This window comes from Moschus berezovskii, chromosome 9 (assembly GCF_049115385.1).
Source record: "Moschus berezovskii isolate FMDL1 chromosome 9, NW_MosBer_1.0, whole genome shotgun sequence".
NCBI lineage: Eukaryota > Metazoa > Chordata > Mammalia > Artiodactyla > Moschidae > Moschus > Moschus berezovskii.
In genome coordinates, this window is record NC_142468.1 from 49,354,590 (window position 1) to 49,381,242 (window position 26,653).

Genomic DNA, 26,653 nt, shown 5'->3' on the forward strand with positions numbered 1-26,653 from the left:
GAAGCAACCTTAATGTGCATTGACAGAGGAATGGATAAAGAAGATGTGGTACATGTATGCAATGGAATATTACTCAGTCATTAAAAAGAATGAAATAATGCCATCTGCAGCAACATGGCAGAGAAGGCAATGGCAAGCCACTCCAGTACTCTTGCCTGGAAAATCCCATAGATGGAGGAGCCTGGTAGGCTGCAGTCTGTGGGATCACTAGGGGTCGGGCACGACTGAGTGACTTCACTTTCACTTTTCACTTTCACACACTGGAGAAGGAAATGGCAACCCACTCCAGTGTTCTTGCCTGGAGAATCCCAGGGACGGGGGAGCCTGGTGGGCTTCCGTCTAAGGGGTCACACAGAGTCGGACACGACTGAAGTGACTCAGCAGCAGCAACGTGGATGGATTATCATACAGAGTGAAGTCAGTCAGACAGAGAAAGAGAAATATCATGTGATATCCCTTACAGGTGGAATCTAAAAAGAAATGATACAAATGAACTTACAGAACAGAAAGAGATTCACAGGGTTAGAGAATGAACTTGTGGTTGCTGGAGCGGGGAAGGATGGGAAAATGAGGATAGGAAAATTAGGGAGTTTGGGTTATTCACACTGCTATAGTTAAAATGGATAACCAACAAGGACCTACTGGACAGCACATGGAACTCTGTTCAATGTTATGTGGCAGCCTAGATGGGAGGGGAGTTTGGAGGGGAATGGATATGTATATATGTATGGTTGAATCCCTTTGCTGTTCACATGAAACTATCACAACATTGTTTGCTATACCCCAATACAAACTAAAAAGTTAAAATTAAAAAAAAAAAAGAGTATGGTACTGGCACAAAAATAGAAATACAGATCAATGGAACAGGATAGAAAGTCGAGAGATAAAGCTATGGTTACCTAGTCTATGACAAAGGAGGCAAATATGTACAATGGAGAAAACGCAGTCTCTTCAATAAGTGGTGCTGGGAAAACTGAACAGGTATATGTAGAAGAATGAAATTAGAACACTCCCTAACACCATACACAAAAATAAATTCAAGGTGGATTAAAGACCTAAATGTATGGCCAGACACTATAAAACTCTCAGGAGAAAACACAGACAGGGACTTCCCTGGTGGTTCAGTGACTAAGACTCTATGTTCCCAATGCAGGGGGCCTGGGTTCAATTCCCAGTGGGGTAAACTGGATCCCACATGCCACAACCAAGATCCCAGCACAGTCAAATAAATAAATAAAAATAATATTAAGGGAGAAACATAGAACACTGACATAAATCACAGCAAGATCTCTTTTGACCCGCTTTTTAGGGTAACAAAAATAAACAAATGGGAACTAATTAAACTTAAAAGCTTTTCCACAACAAAGGAAATCATAAGATGAAAAGACAACTCAGACCGACAGAAAATATTTGCTAATGAAGGAACTGACAAGAGATTAATCTCCAAAATATATAAAAAGCTCAAGCAACTCAATATCAAAGCAGACAACCCAATCAAAAAATGAGCAAAGACCTAAAAAGACATTTCTCCAAAGAAGATATACAGATGGCCAACAAACACATGAAAAGATGCTCAACATTACTGATTATTAGAGAAATGCAAGTCAAAACTACAATGAGGTATCACTTTACACCAGTCAGAATGGCCATGATCAAAAAATCTACAAACAATAAATGCTGCAGAGGGTATGGAGAAAAGGGTACCCTCTTACACTGTTGGTAGTAAATGTAAACGATATAGCCACTATGAAGAACAGTATGGAGGTTCCTTAAAAAAAACAGAACTGCCATATAAGTAATCTCACCCTAGGGCTTATACTCAGAGAAAATCATAATTCAAAAAAATACATGCACCTCAATGTTCACTGTAACACTACTTAATAGCCATGACATGGAAGCAATCTAAATGTCCACTGACAGAAAATGGTACATGTATACAATGTGGTACATATATACAATGGAATATTACTCAGAGATAAAGAGGAATGAAATTGTGCCATTTGCAGAGATGTAGATGGACCTAAAGACTGTCATCCAGTGTGAAGTAAATCAGAAAAATAAATATCATATAACATTGCTTATATGTGAAATCTAGAAAAAGAATATAGATAAACTTGTTTGCAAAGCAGAAATAAAGACAAAAATGTAGAGAACAAATGTATGGATACCAAGCAGCAAGAGGGGGTAGGATGAGTTGGGAGAGTGGGACTGACATATATACACTAACTATGTATAAAATAGATAACTAGTAAGATTCTACTGTGTAGCACAGGGAACTCTACACAATGCTCTATGGCGACCTAAACGGGAAGAAAATCCAAAGAAGGAGGGGGGTGTCTATGTATATGTAGAGTCGGTTCATTTTGCTATACAATAGGAACTAACACAACATTGTAAAGCAACTATATCCCAATAAAAGTTAATTTTTTTTAAAAAAGGAAATGCTGGGACTTCCTTGGTGGTCCAGTGGTTAAGAATCCACTTTGCAATGCAGGAGATGTAGGTTAGATTCCTGGTCAGGGAACTAAGATCCCACACACCGCAGAGCAACTAAGCCCATATGCCAAAACTAGAGAGCCTGCGAGTTCTGGAGCCCACACCACAACTAGAGAGCCCACACACTGCAACGAAAGAGCCTGCATACTGCAACTAGACTCAATGCAGCCAAATAAATACTAATAAAAAAATTTTTATTTTTCCAGAAAAAGGAAATGCCGGTTTAGCAAGTGCTATAGGTAAGCTACAGAACTGGTGCTCAATCAGGTATCATGTATACTGTACTATGCACAGCATCAAGCTACTGCTCACATTAGGTTCTAATGTGGCCTCCTAATATCACTAAATTGAAGAAGGAAATGGCAACCCACTTCAATATTCTTGCCTGGAAAATCCCATGGACAGAGGAGCCTGGCAGGCTACAGTCCATGGGTTCGCAAGAGTTGGACATGACTTAGCAACTAAACAACATCATTAAATACATTATTTACTTACTTCCATTTTAAATTGCCTGGGTACAGCCTTGTACAGTACAGTATACTTGTTCTTAGAAAATGTAGCACCCCCTAAAATGACCCTAAATTTAAGTCTACTTGCTTGTGCAACACATTGAGAGGAAGAATGTTTTTACTATAATAAAGGAAAAGAAACTTCAAAAGTTAAGAAGCAACACAAATATATACAGGTAGACTGGTAGGTGGCAACCAGGGTAGACTCTTTTTCAAAGTGAGACACTCACTCACACACACACACACACACATACATCAAATATGTAGGTAAAACCCACAAGGAGTTGCTTTCTTCACCTTCCGGAAGTGTAGAGTGGTAGACAACGGGGCTCCAGGGACTGGAAAGTTGATCCACATGCAGTCGAACAGCAAATTCATATTTGGTGTTTGGTTCTAGACCTTGAACCAACATGTGAGTTTCTGATCTATAATAAGTAGTAATAAAATTGTTAGCACATTGTTTCTAAAAGATTGTATTTCCAATCAATATAGGTTATTGTTATTATTTATTACCTTTTCATTTTCTTTAAAAAAATTTAGGAATCTAATTTGACTATTAAAATGCTATATTTGATATTATAGAAATAAGCCTAAAAGCAGCCTCTCCAAGAGGAAACTAGGAAATTGAGAGTATAAATATGTCCCAAATCAAAGGGATTTCCTCTGAAATATTGGAAGTTAAATCATTCCTTTAAAGCATTTTATGGGCTTCTAACTATAACCTAGCAAACAGAATAACCAGGTTTATTTTTTGATGTAATCTGAAAATTGTCTTGTTTCTTTCTTTAAAAATGCTAAGTTCAGCTGATTGAAGGTCATTAATATTGATAGTTTCTTGTCTAATCTTGCTGTGTGAGTCTAGGGAAACAAAAAAAAATCATTTTTGAAAATTCAATTTCAAAAAATGTGGTTCTCAGAATTGAATATGTAAAGATGAAATCTCCCACCACTGTATACATAAAATAGGTCCTGGGACAAAGGCTTACAGCTGAAGCTCAAGCTGGCTCAAGATGGTAAAGAAGGAAGTGTGAATGGGGAGGAGAGCAAAGAAAACAACCATTAATAGAAGTTACATACGTTTGAAGGTACAGAACCAAAGAAGCATTCTGCAGGCCAACAGGGTTACAGCGGATGGTGTAGTTAATCATCTGTGCAGTGGTGAATGCAGGCCTCCTCCAATGCAGAAAGATGGAAGATGAGGTGTTAGCCTTCGCATAGAGATGGTGGGGTGGTGGTGGAGGAGGAACCATGCGATCACGAACAGCTATTGAAAAAGATAATGTTACTTTGCTACATGGCGTAATATTTAATACAGAAAGTCATAAAATGGTAAAATCGTAACACCCCACCCTTTAGGTCTTTATTCCATCAGAGGTTCACAGTGGTCTAGAGATACATCATTCAAACCTGAGTGACTCTTCCATGAGTTAGATAAGGAATCAAACATTATCAATACTTAAAACGCAAAACAGAAGCACAGAGGAGTCAAGCTACCAGCCAAAGATATTCAGAAAGCCAGCAGTACACTTAAAAACTAGACTGACATCCTCTTTAGTAACAATAAAACCAAACAGCTTTCAGTAGCAATAAAACTGAACAGCAACTGGAAGGAAACAATTAGCCTCAAGGTTAAAGAGATAAAAGAAAATATACGTAGGTATTCAGGGTTATTTCCCAGTTTAATTTCTAACGATCTCTTGCATGAAAAACTAAAACAGGCTCTTATAATTAAACAAGTCTCAAATATTTACTGAGTATGTACTTGGTTCAAAATACTATGTTGAGTATCCTGGAAGATACAAAAGTAATAAAACCATCAAGGTATCCAAGTAGTAAAGAGACTTAAATTTAAAGAAAGAAGAGGAGAAAAAAAGAGTATGAGTCTTACATAGTGAACCAAGCTCCTGGAGCTCTTACTTACACACGCATCCCGGTGTACTAACTGTCTGATCCGCCTGGTAGCCATCTTCTATGTTGTTGTAAGCCAGCAGTCTCACATGATACTTTCTTCTCGGGTCTATGAAGAAACCAACAGGTAATAATTAGGTCCAGTTTTCTAGATGGGAACAATTCTATAGATTTTCTAGATTTTGGTTTTAAAATCTTCTGAATGAGTAAAAGCTCTAAGTAAAATGAAAAGTTTCTCTCTCCTTGTCCTACACAATGACTCAGCAATTCACCTTTGCTACTGTGACTAGACAGCCACAATAATACCAATTAATAAAATTTTACTTTATTTAACCTTACTTCAAACAAAACATTACCACCACTGTTCTCTCCCTTCCTCGACTGACCAGACATAGATTCTTGATTTTAAAAGCCTTGGGCGGGCTGACGCATTCCTTACAAGTGGTTATGCTACATAGTTTCCTGTTTAGTTATTTGATGGTAGTTAACTTAAAAGCATGGAAATCAAACTGAGATTGTTCACCCTAAGAATTACAGCTGTCATTCTTTAGTACCTTTGAAAATGTTTATAACTAACATGTGTTAACTTTATTTCATCCTCTGCCCTTTTCCTCACACTCACATTTCAGTTGAGAGCTGTATTTATCAAGAAAGATGAGTTGGAGCTCCCTCTACTGGAGATCATTAACTATCACAATACAGAAACTAAAAGTCTACGCCATACATATTAAACAAAATTTTTTTTCAGGTTTTTGAGGAATTAAGTGGTTACAAATTTTTAAAAATATACTTCAGGAGATATTTATGAAGCTTAATGATATAAATACATTTAAATGTTAGTGTTTATGATAACACCTATAGAATAATACTTGCTTAAGGCAAAAACAAATATTACTCAGAAATAATGTAATTCTTTCTTCCCCCATCTTCATTGAGGTATAGTTGACAAATAAAACTTGAATATTATATATATTTAAAGTATATAACCTTGATGTTTGATATGGGTATACATTGTGAAATGATTACTACAATCAAGTGAATTAACAGACCCATGACCACTATTTAACCATTTGTGTGTATATGTATATATGTGGTAAAAACATTTACGATTTATACTCTCAGTAAATTTCAAGTATACAATACATCGTTGAGAACTACAGTCACCATGCTGTACATCAGACCTCCAGAACTTACTCATCCTGCATAACTGAAACTCTTCCCATCTCCCCATTTTCCCCACCCCTCGTAACCACCATTCCACTTTCTGCTTCTGAGAGTTTAAGTATTTTAGATTCCATGTATAAATGAGATCATGTCACATTGGTCTTTCTGGCTTATTTCATTTAGCAAAATGTCCTCTATTTCATTTAAGTCATGAAAATGGTAAGATTGCTTTCTTTTTAAAAGCTGAATAACATTCCATAGTGTATGTGTGTCTGTGTGTGTGTGTGTGTATATGTATATATATATATATATATATATGCCCCTTTCTTTTTCTATTTACCTGCTAACAGGCATTCAGGTTGTTTTCACAGCTTGTCTACTGTGACTAATGCTGCAAAGAACATGAGGATGTAGATAACTCTTTGAGGTTCTGATCTCATTTCCTTTTGATATATACCCAGAAGAGGGACTGCTGGGTCATATGGCAAGTCTATTTCTAATGTATTTCTAAATTATAATTCTCTAAATAATAATAACACATATAAATAAATCCATAGGGATTTCACAAAGGAAAACAATCATCCTTAGTAGATATATCAAATGTGAAAAAAAACCTTAGAATAATATAATAAAAATAATTCTACACTGAATTCAAACATTTAAAATCCAAAAACAAGATGTGAAGTTTACTAAATTCGCCAATGTAATTGAAGACTTTGTATATTTTTGAAATGGATGCATTTTAATCTTTAATATTAAGTGCATTAAAAGGATATCCTAAAATATAAAATTTTTATTTCTGTTCTGACAAAATTACACAAGAAAAACTTACACAATTTAGAACATTTCTGTACTTTCTAAATAGAAAGGTAAGAAGACTAACAACATTTCACCATCCTATAGAAAATATCTTTTAAACAAAACACTGTAAGACATATGTTATTCCCATTTTATAAACCGTCACACAAAAGTGTTAAGTAGCATGTCCAATGTCACACAAAGCTGAACCAAGAACTTGTGGATATTTCTATGACAAAAATACAGGACACTTAAATTTACACAAATACACGTTCCTTTGTCACAGTATGTCTTCTGATAATGCATTTTAAAACAGAAATTTTCAAATTTTATAAGATGATTATCAGAAAACATAAACACATTTGAGTTTCATCACTGAAATGATCTCTAATATTCAGCATTGAAATTCTAAGATTCAAAAGGCTTCTGTTCAGATCAGTGGCTACTTAATTTGAATCTGTTTTCTTCTTTCTTTCTTCCTATTGCTGTATTTATTAGTCAACTGAAGCCAAAGCTCCACATTACAAATTCTCCCTGTGAATGGGTACAAATGCAACTCAATCGACTCTCTGCAGAAGTTCTTCAAACATATTGCTTTATCCTGTCTGTCTTCAATTAGAAGAGTACCTTTAGGACAGCCTCCAGAATATGTGTTATGCCAGGAGTTAACGAGACACAGAAAAGGAAGGATGAAACAGCATTTGACGAATGCAGCTCACATTTTCCCGGAGCCAGACGCAGATTCAGCTAACTCACCTAGAAAGCTGATTTTGTTGAGGGTTATGAGTAGAGGTAGAGCGATTAAGCTTTTTTCCACTGTTCAAACAGTCAACCAACACTTCATAAACACTCCTCAGGAATGGTTACTTATTTTCAGCCCTAAAATTGATTGTTCATTTTCCTCTTTTGAAAAAGTGAGCTGCTTACCCCAAGTTTTAAACCCAGAATTAACTGTTTTTGTTGTTGCTGATCAGACAGAAGCAGCTTTAATGTCCTAGGAAGATGAGAGAATACAGTTGGTTCCTCAACATGCCCCACACCTGGCTGTTACCCACTCAGCACAGACGCCAGCAAGCCCTACACCAGGAGAGGCAGCTCTTCTGAGGCCCCCTGGAAACCATCCATGTGGCCAGAGCAACCATCTCTAGCGCTGGGCTCCTTCCCCTTCAAGTCCATGTGAGCTCAGGAAAAAGTAAACCACAGACAGGCAAATAAGTATTCAATACACTGGGTAAACAAGCTTCCTTTCTATCCACACAAAAAAAGGTAAAACATGAACCAGGCTAATTTTGGAAATTATTTTAGTAGAAAAAAACTTTTTCAGATATACTGTGTGTGTGTTAGTTGTTCAGTCATGCCCAACTCTCTGCAATCCCATGGACTGTAGCTCACCAGACTCCTCTGTCCATGGAATTCTCAGGCAAGAATACTAGAGTCGGTTGCCATTCCCTTCTCCAGGGGAACTTTCCAACCCAGGGACTGAACTCGGGTTTCCCCCATTGCTGGCTGATTCTTTACTATCTGAGCCACTAGGACATACTAGGTAGGAAAAATAATGTAAAGGAAAGGGAAAATCCATTCACATTTGTTCACATGTGATCTCTTCTTCATGCTCTATAAAGAATCTTACTTTAAAAATAAAAAGTATCAGGCTGGGGACCAAGCTGAGATGTGGGCCACTTGCATTTGCCATGTATTCCTCTCTCTCTGTAAAAATATGACTCTAATTTTAAAATCTAGTCACTGTATTATTTGGTTTGTGAATCCAGAGACCCCAGGAAAAACCTGGCTCATTCTTATTTATCAATTTGCTAGAAATTCCATTTCATCTACTTTTGTAAATTTAAGAGGGGACCCAAGGACCAGAAGACCTCAAATAACATTAAGATAAGCACTGTTGGTGTTTAGCCATTAAGTCATGTCCAATTCTTTGCGACACCATGGACTATAGTCCACCAGGCTCCTCTGTCCATGGACTTTTCCAGGCAAGAATACTGGAGTGGGTTGCCATTTCCTTCTCCAAGGGATCTTCCCAACCCAGGGATTGAATCCACATCTCCTGCTTGGCAGGCAAATTCTTTATCATTAAACACCAAGTAAGCTCATAAGATGGCCATATCAGGCAACAAGTTACCAGCTAAGAAAGAAAACAGAGAACAGTTGCACAATTAACAAAATTAAAGATACAGAATAAGAAAATAAAATTTAGGACCAACATGTTAAGTACAGTTAAGTGTACACATAATGAACCTCAGCAAAGCAGCACAAGTCTTAAAACTCTACAGTTCTGCAAAGACCCTGTGATGACACAAAAGGGACAAAGCAGAGACTCAGGATCAAGGCTGTGAAATGCCCCAGGGAGCGAGTTTCCAGGGCCCATTAGAGGCCTTCTTGAGTCAAGCACTGCCACGTATGTGGTGCTTAGTTACACAAGACTCAGCAGACTTAAGCTCTGTGGTTTCAGGGGAAACCAGCAGAGTCAGGAAGAGCAGCCACAAAGAACAGCACAGGCCTCCTCAAAACCCAGTGAGGGAAGGAGAATGAGAAGTGGGGGAGAGAGCTGGTCCCAGTTCTTTCAAAACCCAATACCAGGGGGCATAGGAATCACTCCTCAACAGGGCTAATTTCTTAACTGATCCCAGGGGTGATAGGTAGCATATGGATTTATGGTTAAAGTTGCCTAAAGCTTTAGCAATATATAAAGATGAAGGGTCAGGAAAGGAAGCCCAAATTAATTTAACACATATATGACTAAACATTTTGATATATAACTCTGGAGTGTCAGTTTAAGTTAATGTGCTCAAGATCTCAGCCAAATTAACCTGTCTTTACTAGGGAGTCAAACTGTGGCCAAAATTGAAGCTCTCCTTCCTAAAACATGACTACAGTTCTACCTTTTATTTTTTCTTCACTGGTCCTAGGACCCACCTGTCTTTCTTCCCTTTGTTTCATTCTCACTATCAGTTCTTCTACATGACTTTGTTTCACATAAGGGAGAATCAGAACCGGAAGTCTAGCTGGCCAAGAAAGAGTTCACAGGTATCAAATACACATTTATCAAGTGTCTACTAAAAGTCAGGCACTTTACAGAAGACTCAGGGATTAGAAAACTCTTAATTTTAACCTGCCAACAGGGATTGACTATGAAATGAATATGTGTACTGTTTACCTACTGTATAACCTTGAGTAAGTTTCTTAGTTTTATAAGCTTTATTTTCATTCGGAAAATAGGGATATAATCACTTACAGGAATTTTGACAGTATTAAATGAAATCACGCCTATTAAGGACTTTGTACAGTTCCTATAATTAGTAAACACAACATTACTGCTGTCATTATGTGAGTAAAGTTGTCTGGGATAACAGAAAAAGAACTACCAAAAGTAGGGTGCACTTAAATTTGGGAATCATCTTGGTGAAGGCAAATGAATATGAAGGCTATCGTTCATACAAGCAAGGTTCAGAATCCAGAATATCAGCAAATCAGCAATTAGCAGACAATGAAGCTGAGCTCTAACTGCCCTCTGTCCTCATTAACATTCCCAGGTTTGCAGAGCTGGCAAAAGCTCTCAAAAGTGTATTAGAGTTGTATACATATTGAAGGAGCTGTGTTTTGTGTTTATGGCCACTAAGAATGCTTGCTGTTCTGGCAACCTTGTCACATGGTGTATAGTCCTCTCAGTGTCAAATCCACCTTCACCTATGTCTTCCATATTAATTGAATATGTTATCATCTGCTAACAAAGAAACAACCTGATGAAGATAAATGCTTAGGAAAGCAACTTAATAGATTTCTTCCCTAATGGAAGAACAGTAGATTGTTTCATATAAATGAAGTATAGGAAAATCTGAGGACTAGCATTAGATACATCAAGCAGATGGACACAACAAATTGATATATTGTTAATTATATCCAGTTTGAACAGTTAGGTGTTTATTACCTTTCAGTGACAACAACTTGGAGCAAAAAAAAAGAAAAAAACAAAGATCAGTACAATGAGACTCCTTGTAATGCCAAAGTCTTTTAAAGACGCACAAAGGTTAAAACAGAACCTGCTTTAATTCTATTCTAAAAGCATATGATTTAACAACCATGCATTAATTGTATCTTGACACAAAATCTTAAGTAACCTACTAAAAGTGTTGGTATAATATTACCCATTTTTCACTGCATGTTTTCAAAGACCAGAAAACAACAAAAAACCCCTAGCTTCTTCCAGGGTTTTACTTAAATAAATTGCATTTCTCTTCCCTATCACTAGATGGCATCTGTGTGCCTGTAAGGAGAAGGATGACTCATCTAGCTATCGGGGAGGGTATTCTGATACCCACTGAAACTGATGAAAGAGCAATTCAAGTGCAGGAAATGCGCGACTGCTCTGACTAAGGATGCTAAGTTGCTCAGTCATGTCCGACTCTTTGTGACCCCATAGACTGTAGCCTGCCAGGCTTCTCTGTCCATGCAATTATCCCAGCAAGAATACTGGAGTGGGTTGCCATTTCCTCCTCCAGGGCGACTGCTTTAGTTTCACCATATTATAAAGACTTGATGAAATGCAAAGCTGTAGAAAAGGGAAAGGGCTGCCCTGGATCAGTTTTTGTCATACCCAGAAGTTTTTCACATGAACGTTAAAAACCCTGTGAATGAGATGCTACTTTTGTCACCTGTCCTCTACAGGATGAGGAGACAAACAGGAGATAACTTACCTAATGGCTCAGCACTACTAGGAAGCTAAGAGATGGTTTAGCAAAAGGGTTCAGGGCTGAGATGTCAGACCCAGACAGCCGGGATTCCAGTTTACCTTGGTCATTACTGTGTAACTTGGGAAGTTTATTTTCTCTCTCTTTACCTTTGTTAAAGTAATCTATACGATGGATGTGATGATGATAAAGCATCTCTCTCTTGAGGTGGTGGGAGGAGGACGGAAACTGATTCACTTGAAGTACTTAAAGTAGTGACAGTGTATAACATCAACAGTAACAATAACCTACAAATAAAAATGATATACTGATAAAAATACCGATAGTAATTAATTATTAGAAACAACAGCACTCACTATTCACTGGAAGGACTAAGAATGAAGCTGAAGCTCCAGTACTTTGGCCTGAAGCAAAGAGTCGACTCACTGGAAAAGACTAATGTTGGAAAAGATTGAGGGCAGGAGGAGAAGGGTGGAACAGAAAATGAGATGGTTGGATGGCATCACCAACTCAATGGACATGAAGCTGAGCCAACTCTAGGAGATAGTGAAGGACAGGGAGGCCTGTCATGCTCCACTAAGAGTCGGACACAACTTAGTGACTGAATGACAACAACAAGAAGCATCTTATGACCCCTAATCCCTCTTCCCTCTCATACATGAAGGGCATACATACATAATCCCTCTTTCCTCTCATGTAGAGGGGCAGAATGGGATAATGGTGAAAGGACAGACTCTGGGAGCAGATAGACCACTTGGGGTCAGATTGAGTTTCCTCTTCTATAAAATGGGGATTAAATGAGTTTATGTACACAGAATGCTTTGGAAAATGTCTGGCAGAGTAGGTGCTTTATAGTTCTAAATAAATAAATGAAGAGGAGAGGGCTGGTTTGAGAATTGGGGAATTTGGATTTTAATCTTGGATTTAGTAGTTGTGTGGCTGTGAAGGTAGTCTCCTGGCATTCAGTTTCCTTGTCTTTAAGATTAGGAAATTGAAATATTTCAGTTTCTCTCAAATTTGTTGCGGTAATAGTGTACTAGGGGAGCTAAGACAAAGATACAAATAAGTACCATGCAAGATAGGAGTAACTGCTGCAAAGAGATTTGTTGAAACTCTAAGGGAATTAAAAAAGAGGGAAAGCTTACTAGTAGTTTGGGGCATGGAGAGGACACCACAGAAGTGCATCTGAGCAGAATTTGACCTTTTATCAGATATGGGAAAAAAGAGATGGAGGCCATAGAAAGAGTATAAACAAAGGTTCGGGAACAGGAATACAAGGATCAGGGATGAGCGATGAAGAAGTGCTCAGTACAGGTTGCATGAGTGAGGGTCACAAAGAAAAGCTGGGCTGGGGGTAAGATGTCAGAGGGCTTTGAGAGCCAGGCTACACATTGCAGATTTTTTTACATATACTTGGGAAATAGCTGACTAAATGAGACTGTTGAGAGAAAGGATGAATGAGGAAGAGTAAGAAAGTTCCCGAGTTTCCAGCCTGGGTTGACTGACATCAATAGATGAGGATGTGCTTGGTGGAGCCAGTGACATGCCAAATCCGAGATGCCAGAGAAGCACTGGAGTGGAGCTGGCCAGCAGATAACTGCTGTGGAAAGTGTGGAATGCAGCCAACAGTTAGGATGAAGAACCACATTCAGCAGTCATTCACACAGAAGAAGGGGTGTCACAGGACAGAAAAGACAGCAAGGACTAGAAACTGAGGGCAGGAAGGGAAGTGGACTTGAAGACTCATGAGGAGAACCAGTAGAATACCATGGAAACCAAGAGAAGGTTAGACGGCATCAAGGGTAAGAATGACATTTTTTTATCTAGTTCCTTTAACAGAATAAATTCATCAGAAAGGGGTGAGGTTAGAGGTAGCAGGAAACATGAAGTTAAGGAGCAAGTGGTGGGACATTTGAGGCAGTTATGAAGGGAAAGAAAATGCATTATTATTATGATGTGTAACAAAATGTTAATAGTGGTATCTGGCTCTATATGGCAAAATTTTAATTACTTTGCTTCCTGTAACTCTTCTACAATAAATATGAACTGCTGTGATAATAATATTAAAGAATTGTTGGGAAAATGTATTACCTTTTATATGACAACAAACTACTATATGTTTATTTGCATTTATCTTAAATAATACTTACAACAACCCTATAAAATAAGAATTATTATTTTTATTTTATAAATATACTTCTATATAAGTAAACTGACTTCCCTCAAAAAATTAACCATTTTTTAATATAAAATACCCCCCAATCTATTTCAAATCTTTGATTCCTTAGTACGCTAAAAATAAGCTGGGCTTACTGTAAGTTCACTCAGTGTATCTTCTACAACATAGAGTAGCTGGGCTTTTTAAAACCTGCTTTTATTGTCCTTCAGCTTCAATACTGTACTTATGGGATATGTGATAAAATCAGGGGTCCTGGTTTTATAATCACGGATGTTTAAGAAATCAGAGAACAAAATGTGAGAACAAGTGTAAAATTAAGACAACACATTCTAAAGAATGTCATCCTCTCTACTGAGTGGCTTTTTGACTTCAATCCTTTTTTTGGCTTGATTCTGGGTTTAGGTTATCTCTAAAGTAGGCTCTGAATAAGTGGGTGATATTAATATACATTAAAAGTAATCAAATACACAATTAGAAAAAAAACAAATAATCATACATTTAACCAATAAGGAATAAAATTTACTTTGAGGAGAAAACATTTAAAGAGTTCCAATTCTTCTGGATTTTGATCACTATTCCACCCTTGGGGCTTCCCAGACAGTGCCAGTGATAAAGAACCCGCCTGCCAATACAGGAGACATAAGAGACACAGGTTCGAAGGTAAAAACTAGAAGGCTCACTTTGTAGGTAGCTCTTACGCCAACGGTTTCCCCCAAACGCTATAAAGACCAAGTGCACTCTGACTGGTGATAAACACAGATGGTAAAACTGATGGACACCATTTATGGATTCTTTGTGATGATACTGACATTTCTAGAAGTTTGGCTTCCTGGACAATGCATACTAGAAGACAATTATTTGCAAAGTATTTAGCTGTGGACAAATAATAAGAGATAACATCAGGGTCATGAAAACCAAGCCTCTGTTTCTTCTGGCTGGGGCTTGCTGGTGAGGCTTCAGAAGCCTTGACAAGAGCCAGGCCCATGTGGACAGTTCAGAGGTAGATAAAATTAAGAGAAAACCTGAGATCAGGACCATGAGACAGCTCATACTCCACAGCAGTGAGTCCACCCCTGACATTTCTAACATTCAAACCTCATGAAGACAATGAGTTTTATTACCCATCCTTCAATGGAAACTTCTCAGGTGGTGGAAAAAACAAACCTCCTAGAGCCAGAGGCTGGAGAAGGCAATGGCACCCCACTCCAGTACTCTTGCCTGGAAAATCCCATGGATGGAGGAGCCTGGTAGGCTGCAATCCATGGGGTCGCTAAGAGTTGGACACGACTGGGCGACTTCACTTTCACTTTTCCCTTTCATGTACTGGAGAAGGAAATGGCAACCCACTCTAGTGTTCTTGCCTGAAGAATCCCAGGGACGGGGGAGCCTGGTGGGCTTCCATCTGTGGGGTCACACAGAGTCAGACACGACTGAAGTGACATAGCAGCAGCAGCAGCAGGACCAGAGGAAGGTAAAGCAATCATGTCTTCTCTGGACAGTCCCCTGCCACTTGTCCAATTTACAGACAGCTTAATAAAACATCTTAAGAGGACAAAAAGAGTTACCTTAAAAATCACTATTACTTTAAAACACTTACTTAAACCACTGCTAAAGAAAGCTTTGCTTATACTAGTAACCGTGTCACAATTAAGATATCCTCAAAGGATTAAAAATAATCAAATAAATTAGAATATATATGCAAAGGTAATCTGAAAGTAGCAATCTGAAAATCTGCTACTAGAAGGTCAATATATGAACATTGTATAAGTAGGAAATGCTCAGAATAAGTGAGAAAGGTGACATTTTGAGGGAAGAAACTAGTGTCTGGCCAAATGTCCATTTTTAATTTAATCTTTTGTGCTACAAGGTTTTGTGTGAGCCTTTTTAGGCCCATTGTTCCCCTGTGGTTCGACTGGAGAGCTCCTTGGTCTGGATAGCCAGGGTGACTGCACTGCCCCCAAGCCTGTCCTTCTAACACAATACCCCCATATAATTATTCAGAGAAGAGGCCAGCAGTACGGACCACTGTGACACCTGGGTCATGGCCTCTGACATAGAATCTGGGGCCAGACCAAGTCTGGTCCAACAGCAGAGGAGCAGAAAAAATGCTAAGGGGGATGGGTGGGAACGGAAAGCAGAGTGAAATAACTCTAAAATGCCATGTTTAAGCAAAGTAACAAAAACACAAATCACATTTGAATGATGTGATTTGCCTTCAAGTTATCTAAATGGTGAAAGACTAGTGTTTCTCTTCTCTCTAAACCATGCTGCAAATTAGGAGAGCAAGTCTCTTCTAAGAGGGGTTTCTTTGTCTTGTATCATCAGATTTATGTTAAGCATGGAAAAAGTTAGTTCACAAAGGTTGAAATAATGCCTTACATAAACGTGCTAGTGTTCTGATTTAAAAGCAAAGGATTTTTAGCTAAAACAATGCAAATTTTAAATCTAAATTAAAAATTCATTCTTTTGTTAAACAATTTCTGTAAGGGATTGTTAATCATAAACATAATTCACTTCATTTGAATTTAAAGTTAAAGAAAGGTGTTTTTTTTTTATGATCACCATGCCAAAAATGTTATAAATCGGTTCTGTGATAATACAGAATATTTATTTGAGTGTAAAATGGATAGAATGGCAGATGAAGTGGGCAATCCTCCACTCTCCCAACTTTCCTTAAGTGTTCTGCAGAACAGCTCTCTGCGGAAGCTGATGGTTGAGTATTTGTCTGAACCTGAAATGGCTCAGTTCCTTTTGTTCTGTACCTCCCCCCTCCAAGGGTCTGAAGACAAATAACACCTCTCACTCCCAGTAAAAACATCCCCTCTCCTACTGCGTTTAGGACAATTTGGAAGAAAGTTCTTTGTATGTGACGTGTGAGAATTAGTTTCCTACCAAAGTAAGTATACCCTATTGTTCACCTTTATTTTAAAAACCTTCCCCAAAAGACTGGGATTGTTTGGCAAAATCCAGAAGTAGAAGGCTTTCCCAATTATATTGTGACACTGATATTTCTTTCTTAATTATGTGATTTCATTTTTATATATCTATTAGACTTTCAAGACTTTAAAAATCTAGTTTTCATTTTTGACAAATGTATTACTTGGGGCTGTCTGGATAATAAATATTTGGGGTTGAAGATTTCTACTTCAACACTGCCATGAATGAATCTGATTTACATCCAAACACCGAGAAAACAAATCTGAAAATGATACTGGAGACCCCAACAAATACAGTTTTTGATCTTTTATATTCTTTTTGTATGGCATTCCTTTCCCTTTGGGAATTTCTGTGGAAGAAAATCACCTCAACTGTCTAATTTTGACCGCCATTGGCCACCTCATGCGACGAGTTGACTCACTGGAAAAGACTCTGATGCTGGGAAAGGTTGGGGGCAGGAGAAGCGGATGACAGAGAATGAGATGGCTGGATGGCATCACCGACCCTATGGACATGAGTCTGGGTGAACTCCGGGAGTTGGTGATGGACAGGGAGGCCTGGCACGCTGTGATTCATGGGGTCGCAGAGAGTCGGACACGACTGAGCGACTGAACTGACTGAACCTCTCTTACCACACCATCAATTCATGGAATTATGCCCATGGTTGATAATTCCTATAGGCTGGTAGGAGAAAAAGAAAGATTCCAAAAGAGCAGGGGCTTACCTGCTCTGTCAGTCTCAAAATTGATAACATCCTTATAGAAGGAGTGCTAATAAGGCTGGCCCAACACATATGTTCCTGAATAATTTAAAATGAATAAATGAATGAATAAAACAGAGCAATTGCCAATGACAAGAATTTCAAACACCAAAAAAGTGTCAGAATGGGGGGAGGTGCATTTTAAGAGGCTATAAAATTTTCAAAGGAAGTTTACTTTAAGTTGTTACAGAAAATGAAGTAAATTCCTTTATGTTGATATTTCTTTCAAGAGCAATCCTTACCCCTAAAAACATCCAAAGTACTTGACTTATGCTACTATACTTGGCTTAGCATTTGTTTAAGTAGCTGCTCTGTCTGCCAACACACAGACACTGTCTGTCTGACATACATCATTGCCTTACACACAATATTTTTATAGACTGACAGAGAGAGCCTATTCATGACAACCACACTTCCCCTGAAGCCATGAAATAAATTTCCTTCCAGGACTAACATTTCTCCCTTTCACTGTCATGGGCTCACCATGCCATTTTGACCTTTTTGTGAGGCAACATGAAAATACAATCTATCATCTCCTGAACCACGGTGACTTGGTTGGAGGTGCACAGTTTCATGGCAAAAACATCTGTGGTTTGATAACCATTCCTCCAAATCTCAGCCCTCGGCAGTTAAAAGCATGCTTACAGGATGGGAGAGAAGCAGGTAGACAGCTTGAAATCAGTCTAAAATTTCTTCTCAAGTATGAAATGCAAGCTGGTGAAATATAAGCTTCATCAGTGATAGTGATAAAACATCATTGTGTTATTTATTTATACCTCCTTTAGAACTCACAAAAGCACTGTTACAGCAATTTATTTCATCTTTGCTGAATTTATCACTTTGAAATTGATTTTGATGTTAACAGATAAGAGAATTCTTAGAGTTCTTTGATACAAGCAGGTGCAGGTCATTACTATGTTACTTGGCTATAAGTGGTCCACCCAAATTTTATATAAATCTTAAGTCTTTCAGGTAGTCAAAGACATTGAAAATGTTTGAGAGTGTTTGGCAGTTATTCAATATATCTTTAAATAGTTTTCAACACATATGATAGAGAATCAGAAACAATCTGAGCATATGGAATTAAACTAAAAATATTTTCTGGTAAATAAAATATTCACCAGAAGACCTAAGGTATCTTACATTCAACCTGAACTATACTATTATAGGGAATTCCTTGGCAGTCCAGTGGTAGAACACAGCGCTTTCACTGCTGTAGCTTGGGTTCAATTCCCAGTTGGGAAATTAAGGTCCTACAAGCCATGTGGTAGACCCCCCCCCACACACACACAAAAGAAACATATTATTATAAATATCATTTTATAAATATACCACGGATAAAAGAAACATTTAGTTGTTTAAAGAAATAATTTGTTTTTAGTTCCTCAAATAAGCTTTAACTGGAGGGACTTGTCTGCAGGATGAGAAAGAATCTGATTTTCTGAACTTTATTTCTCAGTATGTAAAATTATATTACAATGTATACCACTTGACATAACTTTTAAATATCCCACACATCATTAGAAAACTGTTTTATATAATCAGTTATTTCATAAGTGCTGTTGTTTTAACCATGTGCATAATCATTGTATAACCACTCTCAATTTGAAGAAACTGATTAACCACACATCATTTTTGTAAAGAATCTGCCTGTAATGCAGGAAACATGAGTTCAATCTCTGGGTCGGGAAGAGCCCCTGGAAGAGGGCATGGCAACCCATTCCAGTATTCTTGCTTAGAGAATCCCATGGACAGAGGAGCCTGGCAGGCTACAGTCCTAGGGTCACAAAGAGTTGGACACAAGTGAAGCAACTGAACACACACAGTGCTTTTTTAACCTTTTAAATTATTTTTTAAACATTTTGATGTATTTTCCTTATTTATTATATTCTCTTATTTGTATGTGCATATGTACAAGTATACATATACACACACAGTTTTTCTTTTGTAATCAGTACACTTTACACCTAAATACTTGAACATGAGTCCCCTGAGAACAAGGACATCCTCTCCTATATAACCACAATACCATTATTACATCCAGTAGATTTAACAAAAACACGATTTTATCTGATATATAGTTTGTTTTTTAAATTTCCTACTGATAATACCCTTTACATCTCTCATCCCCAATTCCTAAATCCACCTGAGGATCACTGCTTCTTCATCTAGAACTGTTCCCTGTCCTTTTCCTATCTTTCATGACAATGACATTCTTTGAAGAATTCTGTCCAGATGTTTTACAGACTATCTCACATCTGGATTTGTCTATAATATTGTTTCCTCATTGTCAGATTCAGACTAAATGTTTTTGGAAAGACTATTATACAGATCAGACTATGACTTTAACATAGGGTTTTGGTTTTATTAAGGGAAATAAATCTTAAAATCCACATTTTTTGTAACTGCAAATTTGTTAGATTTCATAGTTTCACATAGGGCTTTCACGTTTCAAATTTCATAGGGCTTCCCTCATGGCTCAGCTGGTAAAGAAGCCGCCTGCAATGCAGGAGACCTGGTGCAATCCCTGGGTTGGGGAAGATCCCCTGGAGAAGGGAACGGCTACCCACACCAGTATTCTGGCCTGGAGAATTCCATGGACTGTATAGTTCACGGGGTCGCAAAGAGTTGGACACGACTAAGTGACTTTCACACACTCAAATAGTTTCAAAAGCTTTCCTAACTCCAGAACAGTGTAATTTTCTTAGTGAGCAATTTTATCTCTATTATCTATTTATCTACATTTATCCATATGAATGTTTGTACTGAACTCTAGCCTGACAAGACAATGCAAAGTACCAATATGGTTTTAGGTTCTCAAAAGATTTCTAGAAATATCTGAGATTCTGTGGATAAGTAATGCAAATACAGATTCTTTCCTTAACTCTCAACAACTCACAATGGAATGCCAATTTGTAATACACACAGCTTGAGAACAGAGTAAACTAAGAAATCACAGCCATAAAGTGTGCAATTTAGTCAACATGGGAAAGAGAATTAATATGATTGAAACAATCACTGTAATTTCTCAGAGTGGATATGTGCATAGAAAAATGGGCCTTTTAAAAAGAGTGTTCCAAAGTAGTTTCTATAGTTTTGTAGGGTCAGAATTAAGGCCCATCTGCCATGATTTTTCTGCTGAGACAAAAGGCCATTTTTATGAAAAGAGTGGGAGTGTATTCAAGAAAGGGAAACCACACTAAAAATCATCATACTTTGTCATCCAGATGAAGTACTGCTTTTTCTCATTATGATAAAATATGTCTACTAGAGAAAATTTATATAACTCAGACAAGCCAAAAGAAGAAATAAAAATAAAATATTCTTAAAACTAGCAGCTAGAGATAAGCACTGTGAACATTACTGTGCTATGGTTTTCCTTCCATTTCCTATCCATATGCACCCATATTCAGTATATTTTGTACTTTATAATCGTTTTCAGTTAATATACTATGGATAACTATTCATATTATTAAACATTATCCTAAAACATTCTTTCTCATGTCTATATTTATTCAAACTGTATGGATGTACCATAGCTTATTTTATTAAACCTCTATAGTGCTTCCCAGGTGGCTCAGCGGTATAGAATCTGCCTGCCAAGCAGGAGACACCGATTCGGTCCCTGAATCGGGAAGATTCCTGGGAGGAAGAAATGGCAACCTACTCCAGGATTCTTGCCAGGGAAATCCAAGGGACAGAGAAGCCAGGAGAGTTACAGTCTATGGGGTCGCAAAGAGTCACAACTTAGCGACTAAACAACAAAAAACTATTTCGGTTTTCTCCAGATCTTCACAGTTATAAATGACCCCATATACTACAGTGAGCATCTCTGTGGTTAAATGTTTGTGCATGTTTAGAATACCTTTTTATGACTTGTTCTGTTAATGGAGTTGTTGGGTAAAAGAGTGTGTATATATTATTCTACCCGCTTTTGGAGTTGCCTAATTATCCCTAGAAAAGCTGTGTATCAATTTATACTCCCACTATTAATATGAGTGGTTCTTTAATCCCAAATCCTCACTAACTCTGGCCTTACATCACCTATTTCTTTTTAATTTTGTTGAATTTTGTGTTTATATATTGAGTTACTCCAAATCTTCCTAAGAAGGAAGTTAGGAGGCATATAAATCTTCAATAATGTCAAGCTAGATATATTTACATATTCTACCAGGAAAGAAGTATCAACTGTGATAAACAGGCAAAATGTGATGCCTACTCTCTGCACAGATTTCCTAAGTTATTGTTAACATCTGGCATGCTGAGAAAGCTAAGATGCCATTTTCACCTTCAGCTGAAGCATCCACTCTAGTTTCTATAATAAGGTAAGTGTCAATAGAGTTATGCTATCTTGGTCAACTTAAGAAGCCTCTGCTTATATAGGGCAGCCTACATTCTGAGAGGTTGTGCAAAATCTTTCAAGAGCTCAAACATCTCAAAATGGAAAAGTACAATATCAATAAACTCTGCCAGGATTATGATATCACAGCAGCTTATCCAAATCAAATGATAAATCAAGTTGTTTAAATAGGAAAATATACCAGTATTTAGCCTGTTTTGATTCTTAGTCTATGCCTATGGTTTATGCCATGCCTCCTTTAAATCTTTCATTATCCCATCAGGGTCTTTCACCTAGTTAACTTCTGCTATCCTTCAGATCTTAATTCATTATCAGTTTCTCAGGGAAATTTAACCAGATCCTTACTAGCAAACTATATAGTGTTCCCTATAACTTATAACTCTGTGTAGTTTTCTACCACAGCACCTACAAAAGCTTACAATTATTAATACAATTTATATGGTGATTTGATTATAATGTCTATTTCCTCTTCTAGTTGTAAAGCGTCATAATTTGGGTAGTTACTTAGAAATAACCAATTCTCTATTTTAGAATAGTGGTCTCCACATTTTTTTCATTTTACCCATTAATAATTTTTTCTAGCAACCACACTGATAACATATACACTCTTCATAATATATACACATTCAACTGTCCTATTATGTACATTATGAAACACACAAAAATATTTTAAAGCATTAAGATATGAAAATATTTTCCTACAGCAATGCCTGTCTTATGGGTCCCTTCTACCTCACAGTGTGTTTAATTGGTACAAAGCTTAACATTTCATTTGCACTAAGTTTTAAGAACAAGCTTAAAACAAAAACAAAACAAAACCCTCAAGTATAATTACTGCTATGAAACAAACGTTTTTTTCTTTCCACTCTGAAGTTTCTTTTATGTGCTAATGTGGTATTTAAAAAACCTTCTCTCCTTTAACTTACTTAGATCTTTAAAGACCTCACACATCTAAAGGTTCTTTACATTGACCAGAAACTTCCAGAGTGGTCTGAAGGTTGACAATTAATGGATAGCACTGATTTAATTTCCTACAACAAGAGTTTTCCCTTCTGTAAGGAAAACTGTTTGCAATTCACGTAAAGCATTTTACCATGCTTTACAGATTTTTAAAAATAAGAAGGAAATGCTTACTGAAGTTTTTCCTTCATTCATAAAATTACCACTGGGAATGTTCTGCACTATAAAACAGTCAAGAGCTGATCAATAACTATTAGTGTCTTCCTAATACCAAGGAAACATGGCTTTCATTTGTTACCATTTTAATGAGGTTTTATTAGCACATGTAGAAAGGAAGCAGAAAACGTAACAGAAGATAAATTTAACAACCTTCGAAATATAAATACAAAGGGTTATAGAGATTACAGGAATATTTTAGGAGAGAGATACATAAAGTTAAAGATTCAATGTAAAGTAGTTAGTTAAATAATTATTAAATAGATATGAATATCATTAGATAATAAAAGTTTCTTCAAAAATCTTAATTTGTGTTATTTGAAATGAAGTTAAAAATTCTTTTTCTGTGGGGAGGGATAGATTGGGAATTTGGAATTAGCAGACACAAACTATTATATACAGGATGGATAAACAACAAGGTCCTAACTGTACAGCACAGGGAACTATATTCATACCCTGTGATAAACCATAATGAAAAAGAATATTTAAAAAAAGAATGTGTGTGTATATATATATATGCTGCTACTGCTGCTAAGCCATTGCCTTCTCCGGTGTATATATATACACATAGGTAAAAAACTGAATCACTTTGCCATTCAGCAGAAATTAACACAACACTGTAAATCAACTATACTTGAATAAAATAAAATTTTAAGAATACTTTTTCAGGAGACAAACCATGGAACTAATTTTGTTCTCATACACTTTTTATATTTGATATCTGAAGAAAAACTTGACCACTTAACATACAGAGAAAGAAACAACTGGCAATTCCCATTCTCATCTGTATTTCAATAGCTCCTTCTGTTGTTTTGTTTTCCCTAAAGAAGAGATATTGCCCTAAAGAAAAGATATTTCAGGTGGAACTTTACTTTGAGGAAGGCAGCAGGAAGGGATATTTGCTGAGAATGAAGGAAACGGAGGACACTTTGCTTCCTGCATCCCCAACTCTTTAACTACTGTAACATCAGACCTCATACTTAAGTGACATAAGACTCAAAACTGGAAACACATCACAATTGGTATTTCATTTCATAAACTGGTTAAAAAAAAACAGAGCTACTTGAAATAATGGAACTTCCTTACCCTGCTTATTTTCTCCATCTCCACAGGGGCCTTACTTTATTTAGGATTCTTTTCAGTCAGGCATGAGAAGTGAGGCTCCACAAGTACTGTAAATCTTTACCCAGTGCCAAAGGTCAAAGGGTTATCTGTGCTATGCAGTTTTAGGGTAGATGATTTTCTTATTCTTTTCTCTCCCCATTTTTTTTTTTTAAAGAAAACAAAACATAGGCATATGAAACACAGCAAACTAATTTAGGTACTAAAAAAGTTCTAGTGATGAACCTCTTTCTCAAGAAAACTACTAAGTACCAACTTTTCAGGCATTTTACAAAGAGAAACCAGATGCAACTGAGTCCCCCTTCCCACCACTATTGTCTGCTAGAAAACTTACCACACAGCTGCTAAAGCAGTAAAACAACTTCAAACCTATAAAAGTGATGACCATTTAGGCAAATGCACCAATTTTGTTCTTGGGAAAAAAACAACTTTGCTTTATCTTTAAAAAAAAAAAAAAGAGTAAGGTTTTTGTTCACAAATTACACCTCATTTAATAACAAGACAGATGTTTTTCACAGAGCTTTTCATGTTTTAGAGTATTTCAAAAGGTGATGACTATTCAAGACTAAGCATATAAAAGTCCAGGAAAAACCATCAAAATTCTTTTCCCAATTAGTTTTTTGGTTTTGATACGGAAACTTGAACCTTAGTTTTTAAACAAGGAGAAAAATATTTAAGAAAATATAGGCATTTATTGCTGCCTTCATTTTCTCTCACCAAAATGATCTTTTCTAAAGTGGGAAATAAAATTGAGTGCAACATCCCATAAGGTGCCACTGATACAATTTTGAGACAGCACAATATACAGCACAAGAGTGAAAGGCATTTATTCTTTCAGGGGGCACCGTCATTTTAACACTCTCTGCAGTCCTCTGAATTTAAGAGGCAGAAATACAAATTATAACAGTACTGTATTGCCTTCAACTGAGTTACCAAAAAAATTACAGAATGGCTTTCAAACACTGAAGAACGCAGTATATCCTCTGTGATCTGCTACAATTCAAAATACAATTTGGAATTTGCTAGCTATATTTCTCCCATAATATAGCAGCAACGATTTGCCTGATCCCTTTTGCTTCCTTCTTAATCAAAATTCCTGTCTTTTGCAGCAAGTAAAAAACGGATAAATGTTTAGAATTATACCAAATTAAGAATATAAATACGACCTCATCTGAAATTTCAATGAGATTTGTTGAATGTACCCCACTTTCCTGAAAATGACCTTTCAGGAAAGACATTTCCTAAAAATGTCTTTCATTTTACAATTATGCTGACAAATGGTTTCTTCCGCTCAACTCTTTGTAGCTCAGACAAAAAGATGTTGGGTCCCTTGGAGCAGGACAGCATCAGTGGGTAGGCTTAACTCCAAATGGTACAGCAGTGATCCACTATCTCAGATCTTCTGAAATCAAAACCATATATTAAGCTCCTAGAGACATCTCCACCAGAACACCAAACTTTCCAACCCAATACAATCAAAATTGAACTAAATAATCTCCCACTTTTCCAAACCTGGCCTTACTCCTGAAGCTCTACTCCAGTGAAGTATCATCCATTTAGGACTCTTGAGAATCAGTCCAACTTCTTCTTCACCTAATCAGATTTATAAGCAGCTAACAGCTCCTGAGCACTTACTGCGTACAGGAGCACTGTGCTGAGGGTTCAGCACGTTCTAGTTCACTTAAGTCTCAGCATCCTGGACATTGTGCAAACTGAGGTTTATGGAGGTACAGTAACCTAACCAAGATCACACCAAGTGTGAGGACAGCTAGAATTCAAACCCTGGCCATCTGATCTCAAGACCCTCATTCTTCTATTTTAAATTTGAAAACTGACCTTTTGGGGGTGTATGGTTCTATTCAACACATGCACAGGTTTATGCAACCACCACCACAATCGGAAAACAGAACAATTTCATAGTATCAAGAAACTGCCAGTGCTGCCTCTTTGTAGTTAATCCTGCTCCCACCCCTAATTTATGGCAATCACTGATCTGTTCTCCATCCCTATAGTTTTGACTTCTCAAGAATGTCACATAATTGGAATAATACAGAGTGTATTTTGAGAATGGATTCTTTCACTCAGCATGATGCCAGTGATATCCATCAACAAATTATTGCAAGTAGCCATATAGTTCATTGCTTTCCACTGCTGAGGAGTAACTCAATTATATGGCTATATCACAGTTTATTTATTCACCCAGTGAAGGACAACTGCTGTTTCCATTTTGTGAGAACCGTAAATTGATCTATACATTTTGTGTATAGGTTCTTGTGTGAACATCCATTTTCATTTTTCTAGGGCAAACATGTAGGATGGGACTGCTGAGTCACATGGCACAGGCATATTTAACTTCATATGACATCACTGAACTGTTTTCCAGAGTGGCTGTACCATTTTGCATTCCTACAATAATGCATAAGAGTTCCAGGTGTTCTGCATCCATGTCAGCATTTGTTACTGGCAGTTTTGACATTTACAAATTTTTCAGTCATTCTAATATGTATGCAGTGATATCCTACTCCAGTTAAAATTTTTTACTTT

General features: G+C 37.1%; 1 protein-coding gene across 2 annotated transcripts in view; it reads right to left on the minus strand.

Moving 5' to 3' along the window:
• Nucleotides 1-26,653, minus strand: part of PRTG (protogenin) — a 147,041-nt gene that overhangs the window by 16,957 nt on the left and 103,431 nt on the right. For both annotated transcript variants that reach the window (XM_055437176.2, XM_088840295.1), the window contains exons 12-14: nucleotides 4,927-5,022; nucleotides 4,083-4,269; nucleotides 3,303-3,430 (exon numbers count right to left, since the gene is read on the minus strand). In XM_055437176.2, the coding sequence (XP_055293151.2) occupies nucleotides 3,303-3,430; nucleotides 4,083-4,269; nucleotides 4,927-5,022 (411 nt within the window). The remainder of the gene's footprint in view (nucleotides 1-3,302; nucleotides 3,431-4,082; nucleotides 4,270-4,926; nucleotides 5,023-26,653) is intronic.